This window comes from Amphiura filiformis, chromosome 5, assembly GCF_039555335.1.
Source record: "Amphiura filiformis chromosome 5, Afil_fr2py, whole genome shotgun sequence".
NCBI lineage: Eukaryota > Metazoa > Echinodermata > Ophiuroidea > Amphilepidida > Amphiuridae > Amphiura > Amphiura filiformis.
The window spans coordinates 40,163,779-40,180,309 of record NC_092632.1 but is presented as its reverse complement, the minus strand read 5'-3'; the positions used below and the strand labels follow the sequence as shown (position 1 = coordinate 40,180,309).

General features: G+C 36.7%; 1 protein-coding gene across 1 annotated transcript in view; it reads left to right on the top strand.

Moving 5' to 3' along the window:
• The window catches only part of LOC140152190 (gamma-aminobutyric acid type B receptor subunit 2-like), a 41,031-nt gene extending 26,058 nt beyond the window's left edge, over window positions 1-14,973 (top strand). Inside the window, 12 exon segments of the mRNA XM_072174490.1 lie at window positions 182-380; window positions 1,541-1,755; window positions 4,861-4,944; window positions 6,183-6,348; window positions 7,937-8,063; window positions 8,627-8,690; window positions 8,693-8,733; window positions 9,353-9,475; window positions 9,883-10,029; window positions 10,787-10,975; window positions 11,732-11,878; window positions 14,758-14,973. Of these exon segments, the coding sequence (XP_072030591.1) occupies window positions 182-380; window positions 1,541-1,755; window positions 4,861-4,944; window positions 6,183-6,348; window positions 7,937-8,063; window positions 8,627-8,690; window positions 8,693-8,733; window positions 9,353-9,475; window positions 9,883-10,029; window positions 10,787-10,975; window positions 11,732-11,878; window positions 14,758-14,922 (1,667 nt within the window). The 3' untranslated portion in view covers window positions 14,923-14,973.
• Window positions 14,974-16,531: the final 1,558 nt, after the last annotated feature.

Genomic DNA, 16,531 nt, shown 5'->3' with positions numbered 1-16,531 from the left:
TAGCCCGTTTTTACAGTTTTGAGGTCAATGTCTTTATATATATTATGACAACTACAGTCCGCATCGATATAAAAACTAATATGACAATATTTCATTTCTGACCTAAAACCAAGCATAATTATTTTTTCATTTATCCATGTCAGACACAATTTTAATGATTTTAAGCAAAATTACATTACAGCATCCTGTAACGATGGTTGGTATCATTTTCATGGAGGACACAGCTGCTTTTCATTTCATACTGATCCTTTACCATACCAGCTCGCCATAGACCAATGTCAACAAAATGGAGGCTATTTAGCTTCCATTACTTCAGAAGAAGAGTACCAGTTTATTATTGACACATGGAACGAATTTGAAATGGAAGAAATACTTCTTTGGTAAGTTGCTACTTCCAATGCTCCTTCTTGGTGGCTACTATATATTTTGGGTGGTGTGGATAGAGTAGTGCCACTAAGTTTGCGGGGTCAAATTTCAAAGTTGGTCAAGTCTTGTTTAGCCATTTTAGTATGTCGTTCTCGGGACCTCATAGAAATGCTTTGTGGTGAAATTTTTTGTGATAATTACTTTGAAGTTAAGAGAAAGAATAGTCATTACCGTCGATTTGGTTGAAACAGGAGTTGAGACAAGATCAAATCTCTCCAGGTATAACAAAACGCAATGTGGGTGGTGAGGGAAAGCGTGTGGTGGGGTAGTGGTGGGAGGGGTAGGAGAGTAAGGTATTAGGATGTGGTAGGGGTAGTGGGGTGTGGTAGGTTGGTGGGGTGCTAGGAAACTGGAGTAGGATGGTAGGGGTAGTGGGGTAAAGGTATGGTAGGGTAGGATGGTGGGTAGGATAATTGGGTGAGGTAATGCACTGGGGTGGTAGGATGGTAAGGGTATGGTAGGGGCAGCTAGGTGGGGTAGATTGATAGGGATGGAATGAAACTGTGGTAGGATGATGGGGCAGTAGGGTCATGGTGTGGTGGGATAGTGTGGTGGGGTAGTGCGCTGGGGTGGTAGGGTAGTAAAGTAGAGTGGGAGTAGTGGGCCAGGTTAGTGGATAGGGTGTTGGTGGTAATGGGGTCGGGTGTAAATGTTCTTTAAAACGGTCAATTAGGACGTTAAGCTTAACTTTCCATTTTTGGATTTATACAGCGCCTTTTTCCAGATCTTTGAGGATTCAAAGCGCTGTAATTTCGTTACCATGTCGAATTATCACAATCAGATCGCATCAACTAGGGCGGTTGACGCCGAACCCGGCGCAAACATAATATCCGCACTTAGATTGTAACATCCACCAATTATTTGTGCAGCTCCACAAATTTCATTGGGTGAAGGAAGTTTTTTGATAAAGAACTAATCACCGATTTTCGAAAGCACGAGGAAACCAAAGATCCCGCAGAAAACATGCGAGAGCGAGCATGGATCGGGATAAACCAAGTGCACATACCATCCTTGGGCACAGCCGGGACTTGAACCCGAGACCTCATTGGTGCAAGGCGTGGGAACAACCGCTGCACTATCTTCCATTAAAAAGCACTTTGGTTTATCCATATAGGTACATTGGTTTGATGTGGGATGGTGAGAGGTTTACGTGGGTCGATCACAAAGTAGGACACGCCTCATCATGGTTTCCTACGCACCAAGAAACGAATTCAATGATTTCGAATCGCCAATTTTGCGTAGCTGTAGATTTTGCTAATAATGCAAAATCGTGGATGGCTATCAATTGTACTACCGGCGTTCTGCCTTATATATGCAAGAAACCTGAAGGTAAGCATATGGTTACGGGTGAAAATAATGTTATTATTGAAAACATAATTTGTCTTGCTCTAAAAGCACCATATTGTTTGTGCTAGTCACCAATTAAAAAATACAAAACGATAAAGAAAAGTTGAACTATGATGGCGCTATTTATCTTTAATCTTGTTTGCTTCTTTACAAGGGGTAGACAATTGTATAATGGTATTAATACAGAAAAAAATGGAATACAATGGAATTTTCAAAAACTTTTTATCATGAAATGTAAGGAATCTCATTTTAATTGACTACTTTAAATTTAAACATTATGCGAATAGTGCTCTCAATTTGAACACAAATATGCATGTTTATAAAATAAAAATTACCACAAAAAAGCAGCAAACAGATGAATAATTTGATATAGAAACGAAAAGCTGTTTTAAATAGCTAAAGAATTTATGCTGTTGGTATTGTCCAAGTCTTTAATTGAACATTACATAATGTTTTGTTAGAATTGAACATTATATGTTTTGTTAGAAAACTTAATATAAAATGTTCACTTCAAACAACCGTTTCCAAAAGTAATAACACATGTGTTTTCATTGCTGTAAAGCATAATCAATTTAATTTTATACCAGATGTTATGAAAATATACTTTTATCACACAAAAAATATAGTACTCACTCCGTTAAACGTTTTTTTTTCACGTTTTGTGCTGCAATTCTTTATTTCAATACATTACGACAAATGATTACATATTGAATGCCAATGTATCTATACTGTATCTGCGGAAATAAAAAATCAAACTGTTCCATGTTTCCTAATTTACTAGTGCTTATTAAAGGTCCGTGACCCGATCGACAGCATCATCCCCACCCTATTTTTCTCATTGTTGATGAGTCTTTGGTATCATATAATTGATCATATTTTTCTCATTACCATACTAAAATTTGACGATCCAAATCGATGTATAAAAAGAACGGGCGTATAGTGGTTACCACTTTCGACATTCCCGGAAAGAAGGAATGAATCGGTGAATTCAAGTTGTTTTTACTCCGATACTAATTCGCCTGAAGAAATAGATCCAAAATTTTATAAAAGACTCTGTAATGATATACAAAAATAAAGAAATACATAAGGGGCGAAATAAATAAAAAGGTAAACCTAAATTTTTCAAGTATGATACGAGAAACATGAAAAAAAATATAAGAGAGCATGGCCTCCACTACAGAATTAATTAATTTATTAATTACAAAATAAAATAAAGAAAATCATTTTTCTTTCACTAAAAAAAAATATCATTAAAAAAAGAAAAATGTGTGGTGTACATGATGATATACACAAAATTAAAAGGAAATATTTCAAGGTCAAATTAAAATAAAAAGAATGGCCTTTTCTTTAAATATATTTTTCTATATTTGAATACAATAAATGATTTTGTGTTATATCTGGCATTCGAAAATACACGTATTTTATACCAGTCTGATCTTCATGACGCAGTAAAAACTCAGAGGTCATACAATGTATGCTCCTGAAAAGAGAGACTATGATTTGCACCCATGACTGCTATTTGACTGTCGATGGCTAGATAATAATGTTTAAATTGACCTCGTAATTTCCCACTAAACATCGATTTCTTAAAAACCTCCGACCACTATCGTTGTCTCACTCACGTCTCAATTTCGATTACCCAATCGAATTTCCGCACACCACTTAATCAGGGCCATTAAGGTTGGTCTGAACCCTGGAATTATGGAAACTTTCTGGCCTCATAACTGCTAAATTGTTGGTCTAAAGTATATAAAAGTATACATATTTAGAATGGCAAAGATTTGATAAGTTCATCTTTGAGGTCATATTTGGGCCAAAATTCTCATTTTTGGCCCAAAAATCCCCCAAAACGGTGTTTTGGCCCACCAACTTCGAGAAATTTGCACCAAAATGGTCAAAAAATGCGGAATTTTCAAAAAAATCATAAAAAAGCCAGATTTTCGCCCAAATTTCAAATATGTTTGGTGAAGTTGGAAAAAATTCAAAAAAAAAATAAAATAACGGCTCCTAGATATTTTTATCTAGTTTTTAAAAATTTATTTAAAAAAATTTGGCCCAAGAATGTTTTTTGGTAGGATGTACGAAAAAGAAGTACGCCAAAAAACATTTTTTTGGGATTTTGGGCCATAAATGAGCATTTTGGACCAAATTTGACATCACAGATGAACTTATCAAATCTTTGCCATTCTAAATATGTATACTTTTATATACATTACACCAACAATTTAGCAGTTATGAGGCCCGAAAGTTTCCATAATTCCAGGGTTCAGACCAACCTTAAGTCAAATTAAATTCGGCCCAATGCAGATGCTGTCGAATAGTAAAAGTGTTTTCAGAAATTTGTCAAAAACATTTTGTCTAACTGCACTATCCATTAAATGATCTTCACTATTGTTGATTTGATCAAAATGGTATAAGAAAGGTTGTTTTCAAATACACTAAGCCAAAACAGAAACTTTTCACAAGGTCATATCTTAAAATCCTGTGCATCAAAAGGAACCAAAATTACACACAGGAGTACTTCAATATTCTACTCTAAACACGTGTCAGTAACCAAGCAGTTGTCCAACTGAAAAATGCACTGACATGGAACAGGTTCTTGGACCACACTCACACCCCAATAAATGGCATCCAGCACAAGAAATCTATGAGTAAGTGGAATAGTGTAGAACAAGACCTGTTTCTTGAAGAAAGAGCGTGAAAAGCATTCGCACAGATTTCCTGTGCTGGGTGCTAATTATTGGGCTGTGAATGTTGTCCAGGAAGCTGTTCATTATCAATGTATTTTGCTGTTGTGTCAGTTGCACAACTGCTTGGTTACTGACGTGTGTTTAGAGTAGAGTATTGAAGTAATCCTCTGTAATTTTGGTTTAATTTGATGCACAGGATTTTAAGATATGACCTTGTGAAAAATTATAAGTTTCTATTTTGAATTAGTGTATATTTTCGCAGTAAACACAAATCGTTTCACAGAAACGTTTAATTGTCGGGTTGGTAAACTGTTCATTCTTTCTCATTTTGAATAAACCAAAACGTGTTTATAACACGTTTATGACGATGATTTACTGCGTTGTTGGTTCATTGCAGTGTTTCTTGAGCAACAAATCGGATTGTTCACGCCTAATGGAAATAGCGGGGTAATAGAGTGGTTTGAGAATGTAACATGGCCGGGTAAGTTATATCTGCGTAATGTTATCATTGTGAATTCATACGAGTAGAGAAATAATGGGTTAATACCAAATTTGAATATTTAGAATCTTAAACTTTGACCCTGGAATTATCGAATTGGCTAAGAATGACAACTTTGCTGATACCCGAATCTCATTTTGTACCACCTAACATGCATTCATAACCTCATTAATAACCGCGATGCATGCGATCCAATCATATCATTTGTGAACACGCGAACGCAAATCGAGGTCATTAATATCTCACAATTGACCGCAAAATGCGTAATTGTTCTAATGTCGCACACAATTGACCTCCGCGTGCGCCGTATTGTGCGTCCAACAAACTGCGCGAGCGCTGGCTGCCTTATATGGATTGCGCGCTACCATATTTGCACAGATTCAGATACGCACTTTTGTTATTGTTCGTCTTGTTTTAGCCTGATCGATTTTGGGAAAGTGAAGATGTAAAAATTGTTTATTTTTACAAACGTTTGAGCAAAATTTTGTGTTATTTTGGTAAGTTAAGAGATCAAAGTGACAGTTATGAATGAGGTTAATAACTTTGCATCGATAATATGTCGGGCATTGTGAAAAATCTAAAGCAAAATGTTTAGATTTTTTAACAATGCCTCCAAATAACCGATGCGCAGTTATTAACCTCTAAATAATCATGCAGCAAAGGAAAAACTAATTTACGAGGAAAAACAAAAATCTGCTCGTCAACCAAAATGGTATTCTGTCGGTCCGTGCCACGTCACTTCCGGTTGATGATGCGACTCACGGTCGAGTGAAAACAAGTCGATTTTTGTTGATGATTTCTGTCATTGGTGTTATGTAAATTTCGATCACAAATAGTCAGTGGAATCAAACAACCGTTTCTAAGTCTTCAGAGTGGAAGAAACTTACTTGATTTACCGTTTATACACTGACAAACTTAAAATTAAATTCCATGGTCGAGTGTCGTTTTTTCCGAAATTGAATGTCACTCCAACAACATCGCTATGTAGCCTCCTTCACAGACGGTTTCTGTTGTTCATAACAAACCGTGAGCCACATGCAGTTTGTGCCCGAGACTAGAGATAGCCCGGATGTTGGACCGACAGAATATATTCATAAGGTGTTGTGACCGATACTTTTAAGACGTCACCTAATTCGTTGAAACATTTTTCACCGTTTTTGATTCCGGTTGTAAGTTTTTAAGCCCATGTTCACATGTGAACTATAACATTCTCTTTACAGGAGGAAAAGTTCCACTAGATCATACTCCAGTCACAGTTATCACTGTGGTGAGGATTCATGAGGGGATTGAGTGGTATATATATACAGCCATGTGCTTCTTAGCTGGCATTGGTATACTATTGGCGCTATTCTTTCTCTTATTTAACTTATATTATCGTAATCAAAAGTAAGTTACGTGTTTCATATTTGCCTTTATAGCGCTATGCTTATAGTTACAAAATCAACAAATGTCCATTAAGGGATCGGATATCAACGTTTGCACAGTATTTTTTGTGGGACACGAGTGCATGCACATCAGACATATCGAATTGCATTCTGAATACGAGGAATGTCCTTCTGATACCAAGTAATTTTATTTTTTTTTAAAATTAAATTGGCGATATAAAACACATTTTATGGCAAATTATTCAAAATTGATATTTTTTTAGATTTTTCTTATTTAACAGTCCTGGGAGGAAAAGCCGACGATCATTTTAAAATTTTGACCTTTCGTATTGAAGATACATTTTCCCCAAATACGAAAAATACGAAAAGTCACAATTTTCAAATGATCGTTGGCCTTTCCTTTCAGCTACATACACTTTAAGTAAATATCATTAGATTTATACATTTTACTTCGAGGACGGTTAAATATCAATAATATCAATTTATAACAATTTGCCATAAAATGTGTATTATATCGCGAATTTAAAAAAAATTCAAAATTATTTGATTTTAGAAGGACATTCTTCTTATTCGGAATGCAATTCAATATGTCTGATGTGCTCTCAGGCCCCACAAAAATACTGCAAAGGTGGGTGACCGACCCCTTAGATATCTTAAAAGATCTATAATGACAATTATTTTGCTCTATATTTAAAATCATTCTGTTCTTCAAATCACATTTATATTATCGTAATCAAAAACAAGTAACGATCAGTTCATTTGGTTTTTTCCCCGATTATTTAAGGACGCTGTAACCCACCTTTGCACCGTATTTTTTGTTGGATTTGACAGCACATCAGGCACACCAAATTGCATTCTGAATACGAGGAATGTCCTGATTATATCATATATTTTTGATTTTTTTTTTGTAATTTGCGATATAATACAAATTTTAACAGAAAATAGCTCTTAAGGGTGGTCTTAACCCTGGAATTATTGAAATTTTTGGGCTAAACTGTTGTTGAATATAAAAGTATACATATTGAGAATGGCAAAGACTTGATGAATTCATCTGTGAGGTCAAATTTGGGCCAAAATGCTCATGATTATAGAGGCACATAGAGAAGACCAACAAAGAACATTGCGTTTACTTATTGTTGTAAGTAGTGACGATCGTGTTGTTGTATCTTATTAGGGCTGTTATTAGTTTTGGTGCTCGTGGGGATACTGTAGTTTGTTAATATGGATTAGATCGCATAAGTACACTAAGTCAAAAAAAGAAACTTAAAATCCTGTCCATCAAAATTAACCAAAATTACACACAGGATTGCCTCAATACTCTACTCTACACACATGTCAGTAACCAGGCAGTTGTCCAACTGACACAACAGCAAAATGCACTGACATGGACCACATTCACAGACCAATAATTGGCACCCAGCACTGACAATGGTAGAGTTTTGAAGTAATCCTCTGTGAAATATTGGTTAATGTTGATGGACAGGATTTTAAGATATGACCTTGTGAAAAATTATAAGTTTCTTTTTTGGCTTAGTGTATAATGAACGCTTGTGATGGCCTGCTAGTGTTGCATATTCTTTTGTCTTCAGATTTGTAAGGATGTCAAGTCCGTATCTCAACAACCTCATTCTTCTGGGTGGTATTTTGGTATATTCGAGTGTGTTCTTCGCCGGATTGGACACCACTTTGGTGTCAAAAACATTGAAAGAATTGCCTGTCAGGTATTAAACTTTCAAATTATCTAAGAAATTTACAAAATGATTGATTTTGAAGTCGCCAAAACCTTTGAAGCAGAAAATAATTATCAACATTTTAAAATTTAAATCAACGTATTGTCAGGTCAAAATTTTTACCGACAAAGGGTTTATATTTGACAATGTTCTAATGGTCCTAGCAGCGCATTGTTTATTAATACCAGGGGTTAGTAAAAAAACAAGACAAGTAGAAGACTAGCATAGTGTTGGCCGGTCCAGAATCGGTAGATCGGGGATCGGCCGATCTAGGACTGAATCGTCCGTGTCTGGCTGAGTGTGTTTATTGAGGAGGGAGATTAAGAGATGAATTCGTCCTTTTGGCTATGTGATTAAGAGATGAATGTGTCTGTGAAGCTGGTAAACTGGGGATGGACTAGTGCTGATTTGAAAATATTATAATTATATCTGAATCGGGATTGGAGCGGACCGATCTTTGAATTTTGAAATCGGAGATCGGCACTGCCGATCTTGGCCTGAATCGGCCAACACTAGGGAGCACAAACAACAATTTCCTATCATTTTTAGGTACGTGTTTGGATTTTCTCCGTTGGGTTTGTCATCGCATTTGGTGCTATGTTCAGCAAAACTTGGAAGTACATAGAGTTGCAGCCTTTAAAACTCCGAAACGTAGGGTAAGTACAAGTCTTTTTTTGTTTTTTTGAATCGTAAATCTGCTAAGTAGGCTACCCAGCGAACACATAACGTCCGATAACGTTGGCACTACGTAAAGACGTTGTGACAACGTTATATGACTTTGTCACAACGTTGACACTACGTAAAGACGTTGTGACAACGTTATATGACTTTGTCTCAACGTTGACACTACATAAAGACGTGACAACGTTGTGACAACGTTATATGACTACGTTGTGACAACGTTATATGACGTTGTGTGGATTGATGATGAGTGCCAACCATAAGATTTCTCAAGGCATATAAACAATATGAACGACAAATGTTAGTAACTCTGTTGATAGAGTCTTTTCATATTCTGGCTTACTCTCTTCCACGAAAGGGAAACTGGTCAAACGTGCCTGCACCTGCGCACCTCGCACTCATCCAGAAACTCACCAAACCATCCACTCCTCTCACTCGCCCCACCCACCTACACATTCACCCCTCCCACAGACAAACCCCCGGCACACACCAGGACGTCCACATACGTTGCAACTATTATACCATTATACTCATGCCTCACAGTGAACATTCGAATTGATTTATGATATGAAACTGTTGTATTTATTAATGTAGATTATTACAGACGCCCAGCTCTTCCTCATGGTCTTAATCCTGTTCGTGGTGGATGTATTTATTCTCACAGTATGGCAAATTGTTGATCCTTTAAAAGTTAGCATCAGGGAATTACTAGAAAGGGTAAGTGAGACGCTATCCTTTGAAAGTTAATGTCAGGAAATTACTATAAAGGGTAGGCGAGAAGGAATAGAGAGGGAGCATGCAAGCGATTGGGTGGGATTGTGTATTGGGTGTGTATGGGGAGGGGTGTGTATTGAGTGCTCGTAGGGTGTGTGGGGGTATGTCCGGGGTGTGTTTATATGACCACTCTTAACCGTTCTGTTATTAGTGTGAGGGTGGGTGGATGAGGGGGTGATAGTGTGGCGCTTAGAAGAGTTCGGCTGACTGTTCTTTCGGTAATGGGAAATATTGCTGGTGTGCGGGGTGTGTTTGCGAGAAAGTACACAATTGTGTATATATGAGAGTGAAAATAGGGGTAATACCTTTAACGCAAACTATCGGAGAGTCTTTGATATTTATTTTGGCAGGATGATCCCGTCATACGAAACCAGAGATTAATACCATATATCGAATTATGCACATGTGATCTATTAGTGTATTGGTTGGTACCGCTTTACGCTTACAAAGGGCTGATGTTAGTCTTCGGAGCATTCCTTGCGTGGGAAACAAGACAGGTGAGTGTGCTTGTTTCATTCAAAGTCCGTGTTCGTGTCCGTGGTAGTCCACATGGTTGTTTGATGTAATGTAAAACTCCTTTTAATTAAAGTTGAATAATGCTGGCGCTATTTATATTAAATCTTGTTTACAAGGGGTAGACACTTAGAACATCAGAAAAGATTTATTAGACCATCAGAAACAATACCAACAAATGGTAAGATAATTCTCATAAAAACATTTTATCATGAAATGTAAGGAATAAGTCATATTATTTTATTTAAATTTAAATTTAAAATATATGTAAATAGCGCCCTCAATTTACACACAAATGTACATACAGTTTATAGAATAAAAGTTACCACAAAAAAGCAGCCAAAATTAATATTTTGATATAGAAACGAAAATCTATCTTAAAAATAGCTTTAAAATGTAATGTGTATTAGTCATGTTAGTATGATAGCTGTTGGTATTGTATAGGTCTAGAATTAAACATTATAATATGTTAGAAAAATTAATAAATTATCAAATCAAACAACCGTGTCCGAAGGACTAACGAGGAAGGAGTATGTTTACCGTATCTTCATAGCCGGAAGATCACTCACAATGAATATTTTACAAGGAGAAACCAGTAGCACCTACGCCTCACTAAAATAGTTTCCCATTTACTGAATATGTTGCTCTCTATGAACCATTGTGTTATAAATTAATAAAGGGACAACAATTTATATAAACGTTAATTAGCGATTAAAATCGAGTTTTCTCTTTTAATGTTAGGTTACCATTCCTGCCCTCAACGACAGTAAATTAATCGGTGTCAGTGTCTACAACGTCATCATTTTATGTGTCGTTGGAGTGTTTGTAAGCTTCATTATTAGTGACAACCCATCCGCCCTCTATATCTTCACCAGCTGCATTATTATCTTTTGTACTTCGCTGACTCTATTGATAGTGTTCGTCCCGAAGGTAAGGCGCTATTCTGCACAGAAAAAAACTTTGCAATTTTTATGACTAAATCGGTATTTTAACAGTTGTGCAAAAACAAAGAATAAAGATATATTAGCCATGCTGAAATGGTAAATATTGACCTTGATGGACAATGACTGGTTACAAAACGTAATGTTTCATATGTAATGATATGGGCTCGATTTATACCGGTATGAACAGCTTGGTTCCAAACCACAAACACATGTTTCTGATTTTCCTGTGCGATATTGCAATGGTTGTGATGCTATAGGTATAGTAATTTCAGTTGAATGCACCATTACAAAGCAAGTAGTGGATGGATGGATGCACAGTAACGATACTGTGTGAGGCCCAAATGAGAACATAGTCTGCATGTTGTTAAGCAGCATTGTTGTGGTAAATAATGGCTTGTTGATGGTACAACACATTGATGTTAATGTCATACTTGTCAAGTAATTGTGATTGTATCACACAAGTAAATGTGAAACATGTGGTTGTGGACTTAACACAGTTCGGAAACAAGCTCTTCATTTATTAGTATCAGGTGCACCTGCACACTTATATGAAAGGGAAATCAAGTCGTACGCATTTAGTACATTAGCAGTTTTAAAATTGCATCCCCGGTCAGTTTGCTTTGTACCGTCAATTATATAATTTTCGCCTGGAAGTATGGAATATTATATCTCATGGCTTTTATTTGTGAAAGTGGAATTTGATGCAATTTATCCTTTTGTTGTCAATTTTCGTGGTTTACAGATAATATCAGTTGTTAAGTATCCTGAAGGTGAACCAATTTCGACACTTAAAGGCCCGTCAAGTACTATAAATAACACGGAGATAACAAATAAAACTATCACTACACTTATTGAAGAAAATAGACAACTCAAGGAAAGACTTCGTTTGGTAAGTATCATTTCAACATGTTTAATGAGAAGCTACAATTACATTACATTACATTACATTACATTACATTACATTACATTACATTACATTACAATAGATAAGCTCTTTTTCTTTCCAGTTGTTCATATTCACGGTATCCTCTTGTATCATTTTTGATCCTTGATGTGTTTTGTGTCCTCGTCCGTTGGAATCACCACACAGTTTTTTATTACATTATACATTACTCCCACTTGGTCCAATCCCATTTGGTCCAATCCCACTTAGTCCAATCCCATTTGGTCCATTCCCACTTGGTCCATTCCCACTTGGTCCATTCCCACTTGGTCCAGTTCCCACTTGGTCCAATCCCATTTGGTCCAATCCCACTAGGGCCATGTCCCACTAGGGCCATGTCCCACTTGGTCCATGTCCCACTAGGGCCATGTCCCACTAGGGCCATGTTCCACTAAGGCCATATCCCACTAGGGCCATGTCCCACTAGGTGCATGTCCCACTAGGGCCATGTCCCACTAGGCCCATGTCCCACTAGGCCCATGTCCCACTAGGGCCATGTCCCACTAGGTCCATGTCCCACTAGGGCCATGTCCCACTAGGTCCATGTCCCACTAGGTCCATGTCCCACTAGGTCCATGTCCCACTAGGGCCATGTCCCACTTAGGCCATGTCCCATTCGGACCAATACATAGGCCTACGTGTACATGAAAAGAAGAACAGAAAGGAAAAAGGAGATAAGGAAGAAAGAAGAGGAGGAATAATGCTGATAAAGTGGGGAAAGAATAGACAGAGGAAGGAAAAGAGAAAGAAGCAGTAGGACAAAGTAAGGAGATATAGAGATTGAAGAAGGCCGGTACTGTTTGCCAACATAATGATGGAGAATGGAAATGATCCATAAATGATGATCTTGTCCATAATTATGTATGTGTATATGCATGTGAAAAAGAATGCATGAACGTAAATAAATATTATCTAGACCACTTAACAGGTTGTTTAAGGTTTGGTTTACAAATTGTGTTGGCAGAAATTTGTGCAAGAGGGGGCCCCCTTCCCCCCACATATATATTTTGCTTATGTTATCATCCAAATGTTTGTATGTTTCTTTCTTTCTTTGTGTGTTGCAGGGTTCGGTTTTTGCCGGCTAAAACATGTTTTGCCGGTAAAGTGGCAAAAAACCCGTTTTTGCCCAGTTTAAACCGGCAAAACTGGCAAAAACTCACTATAGTCACTCAAATATGAAAACGTAACATAGAAAGCTCATAAACAGTATACACAAAACTTTTAATGAATCATTCAACATTATTTTTGTCTTATCAAGTCCTAGGTTTTGAATTTGATAAATGCCACATTTCGGTTAAATGCACCTGAGCAATGTAAACGCATGCCTAAATTTCTTAGGGACATTCAACTTTAGAAGTGACGGGTATGTGCCTCGGCAAAATTGGGAAATTTTCTATCTGATGATGTGACAATATATTTTTTTTAAATTGTGTACCCAATGACCCATTTTTCAAAATGTTGTACCAAATGACCACCTTTAGATTTTTTTTATAACAATCCCATTTTTTAAAAACAACATTAGGCCCCTACTCCCTGACTCCGGTAGGCGCATACCTGCAGTCACTTTTAAGATACCCCCCCCCCCCAAGAATAATTACAAAGAGACCACTTTTTCATGTTAAACTGTTCAAAATAACCCACAAAAGCATATTCTTAGAGAGGTGAAGTAAACATGGCCTAAGTGGGACATGGTCCTAGTGGGACATGGCCTAAGTGGGACATGGCCTAAGTGGGACATGGCCCTAGTGGGACATGGCCCTAGTGGGAAATGACCTAAGTGGGACATGAACTAAGTGGGACATGGCCTAACTGGGACTGGACCAAGTGGGATTTGGACCAAATGGGATTGGCCTAAGTGGGATTGGACCAAATGGGATTGGACCAAGTGGGAATTGCCCTTTTGAACTGGTGACAATTTCGCATCATATCCTGGTTGTTTCTCCAGGTCGTCTGATTCTTGGCGGCGATTTGTTATTGACCCGTGACGTGGTCAAGGAATCGTGTTGACGAGGGAATCGGAGGGATCCTCTTAATAGCAGAACTGACTCAGTTCCTTGACCCCGTCATGGGTCAATAACAAATCGCCGCCAAACAAATCAGACGACCTGAGGAAACATCCAGGGTAGGATGTAAAACTGTCGCCATTTCAAAATAGTAAGTCCTGTTGAATAGATTATGATTTTCAATTTGATATTTTGCATACCTGGATTACTGAAAATATACGTAAATTATATATCACATTATATTATATATACCGTAAACCTCGTCTATAAGCATATAGAGTGCCTTTGATGAAAACTAACTTAATCCGGGCGCCATCCTTCGAAAAAATTATAACATTATGTAGTATGAGCAAATAAATTACAGCTAAAGGCATTTACAAACAAGTACTATTGTAAAACCAATCTATTGTATTGGATATTTACGGCTGACTCGTATTAATTTAGCTTTCATCAAAACACTCTATGCTTGTAGACAAGGTTTTACGGTATTATACTATATGTATTATATTATATTATATTGTATTGTATATACTTTAAAGGGACAGGTTCTAAGTTTCCCAAAAGAATGTTTAGACTAAATCGAAAAATATTTTAAAATATAAAAAAATTATTAAGTTACTGGTAGAAGAATTTGTTTGATACGACTGGTTCAGTCTACAATGTCAAAATTTCATTGCGTACCGTCATAATGACTCATTAAAGTAAATATGCATGCCATAAAACTTCACAAAATTTTCAACTTTCATGCAAGTATGAAATATATTCGTTCAATATCTCTTTAAAAAAGTATTGACCATATCAAATTATCATTTAACTCTACAGGTCGAGTCGAGCAAACCGAAAGAAAATATATATGAAGATATTATGCCTAATCCATGTGAGCAATGTGACTGTAGAAATAGCAACCAAAACATTACATCAGAAAAAACAAAGTCTGATGTGAACGTTGAAGATGTTGAACTCCAATGCACCGGATCAAGTCACTAATGATATAATATTAATTTTAGTGTATACGTATTATTTAATAATCTTTGGGTATTAAAATGAACTGGCTTTGAAATAATTTATTTGTGAAATTTCCTTGATATTTAGCCAAATATCGAGCTAAAATCGGATGTTTCTACGAATATTTATAGCCAGAAATCAATTTGGACTATATTTTGCACATAGCTAAAGAGATTTGTTTGGGCGCATAAAAAATTATATAAGCGACATTGCGCGGGAAATATTGGTACTTATTTTGGTATCATTGGATCGAGGGGACACATAGCTATTGCATTGGTATCACATATGACGGATGAAACGTAAAATAATTCAGAGGAGGGTTGCAACCAACCCATTTGGTAGTCGTGTTACAACAAATGCCATCGGTAGAACTTCGACGAGGGTGCATTATTTATCAATAACCTTTTATTTGTGGTGTGATTAAGCAACATCAGTCTGAATTCGGACATATTCAATTTTCAGTTTCTTATAGGATTGTCAACAGCAGTTGCAAGTTTGAATTTGGAAAACCAGTTCAAAATGTATAAGTAGTTATTTCCAAAACAATAGGAAACAAAGGCATATATCTCAAAATCAATATTTCCGACTTCCGATTGTTTTGCTTGATCACATTACATTTATATTATTACACGACAAAAAAGCGTGATTTAAAAATAAAACATTTTGCCCTGTAGTAGCTTGTACATTTACAACAAGGTAGAATTTGAACCACGGTTGTTTGATGTGATTCCCTCAAAACGTTACATAATTTTCAATTCTGGACCTTTACCAACAGATATCACACTAACATACACAAATATTTTTGTAGCTATTTTGAACGTAGATGTGCTTTTCTTGATCAAATTTTTCATCTTTTTGTGGTAATTTTTATTCTATAAACTGTATTTTTGGCTGCAAATTAAGGGCACTATTTACAAATTACATGTATTTTAAATTTAATTCAGCCCAATAATATGAGTTATTCCTTTATTTTTATGATAAAAAGTAGTTTGAAAATGTCCTTGCTATATAATACTCATTTTATGATGTTTTAACACCTTTATACAAGTGTCTACTCCTTGTAAAGATGCAAACAAGATTTGAGATAAATAGTGCCATCAGCGTTCAACTTTGCTTAAAAATGAATATGGTTCTACATGCCATCAAACACCGTGGAACACACACATGTATCAACACAGCATATTTAACGCTAATGCCCTCAAAAACCCGATCCTGACTCCACATGGCAGCGCGATGCGATGCTATAAAAACTGTAATCTGAGCCAGGTTTTTACGAGCTCAGCGGTGAAAATTCTCATCGCGCGGTGGAAATTTTGGTCCGCGAAAAAGTTGAACAATGTTCAACTTTTTCGCATCGCGCTGTGATATCGCAGCCGTGCACGCTTCTGATTGGCTGCTGGAAAATCAAGGTCGGTAGAATGACCTTAAAAGGAGATGCAGACCCCACATGCTTTTTAAAACATCGCAACATAGCTCAACATCGTGCGATGAAATTAAAATGTACATTCTAATTTCATCGCGCGATGCTGCGATGTTTGAAAAGCATAGCAGCATCGCATCGCGCTGCGAAGTGGAGTCAGGATCGGGCTTA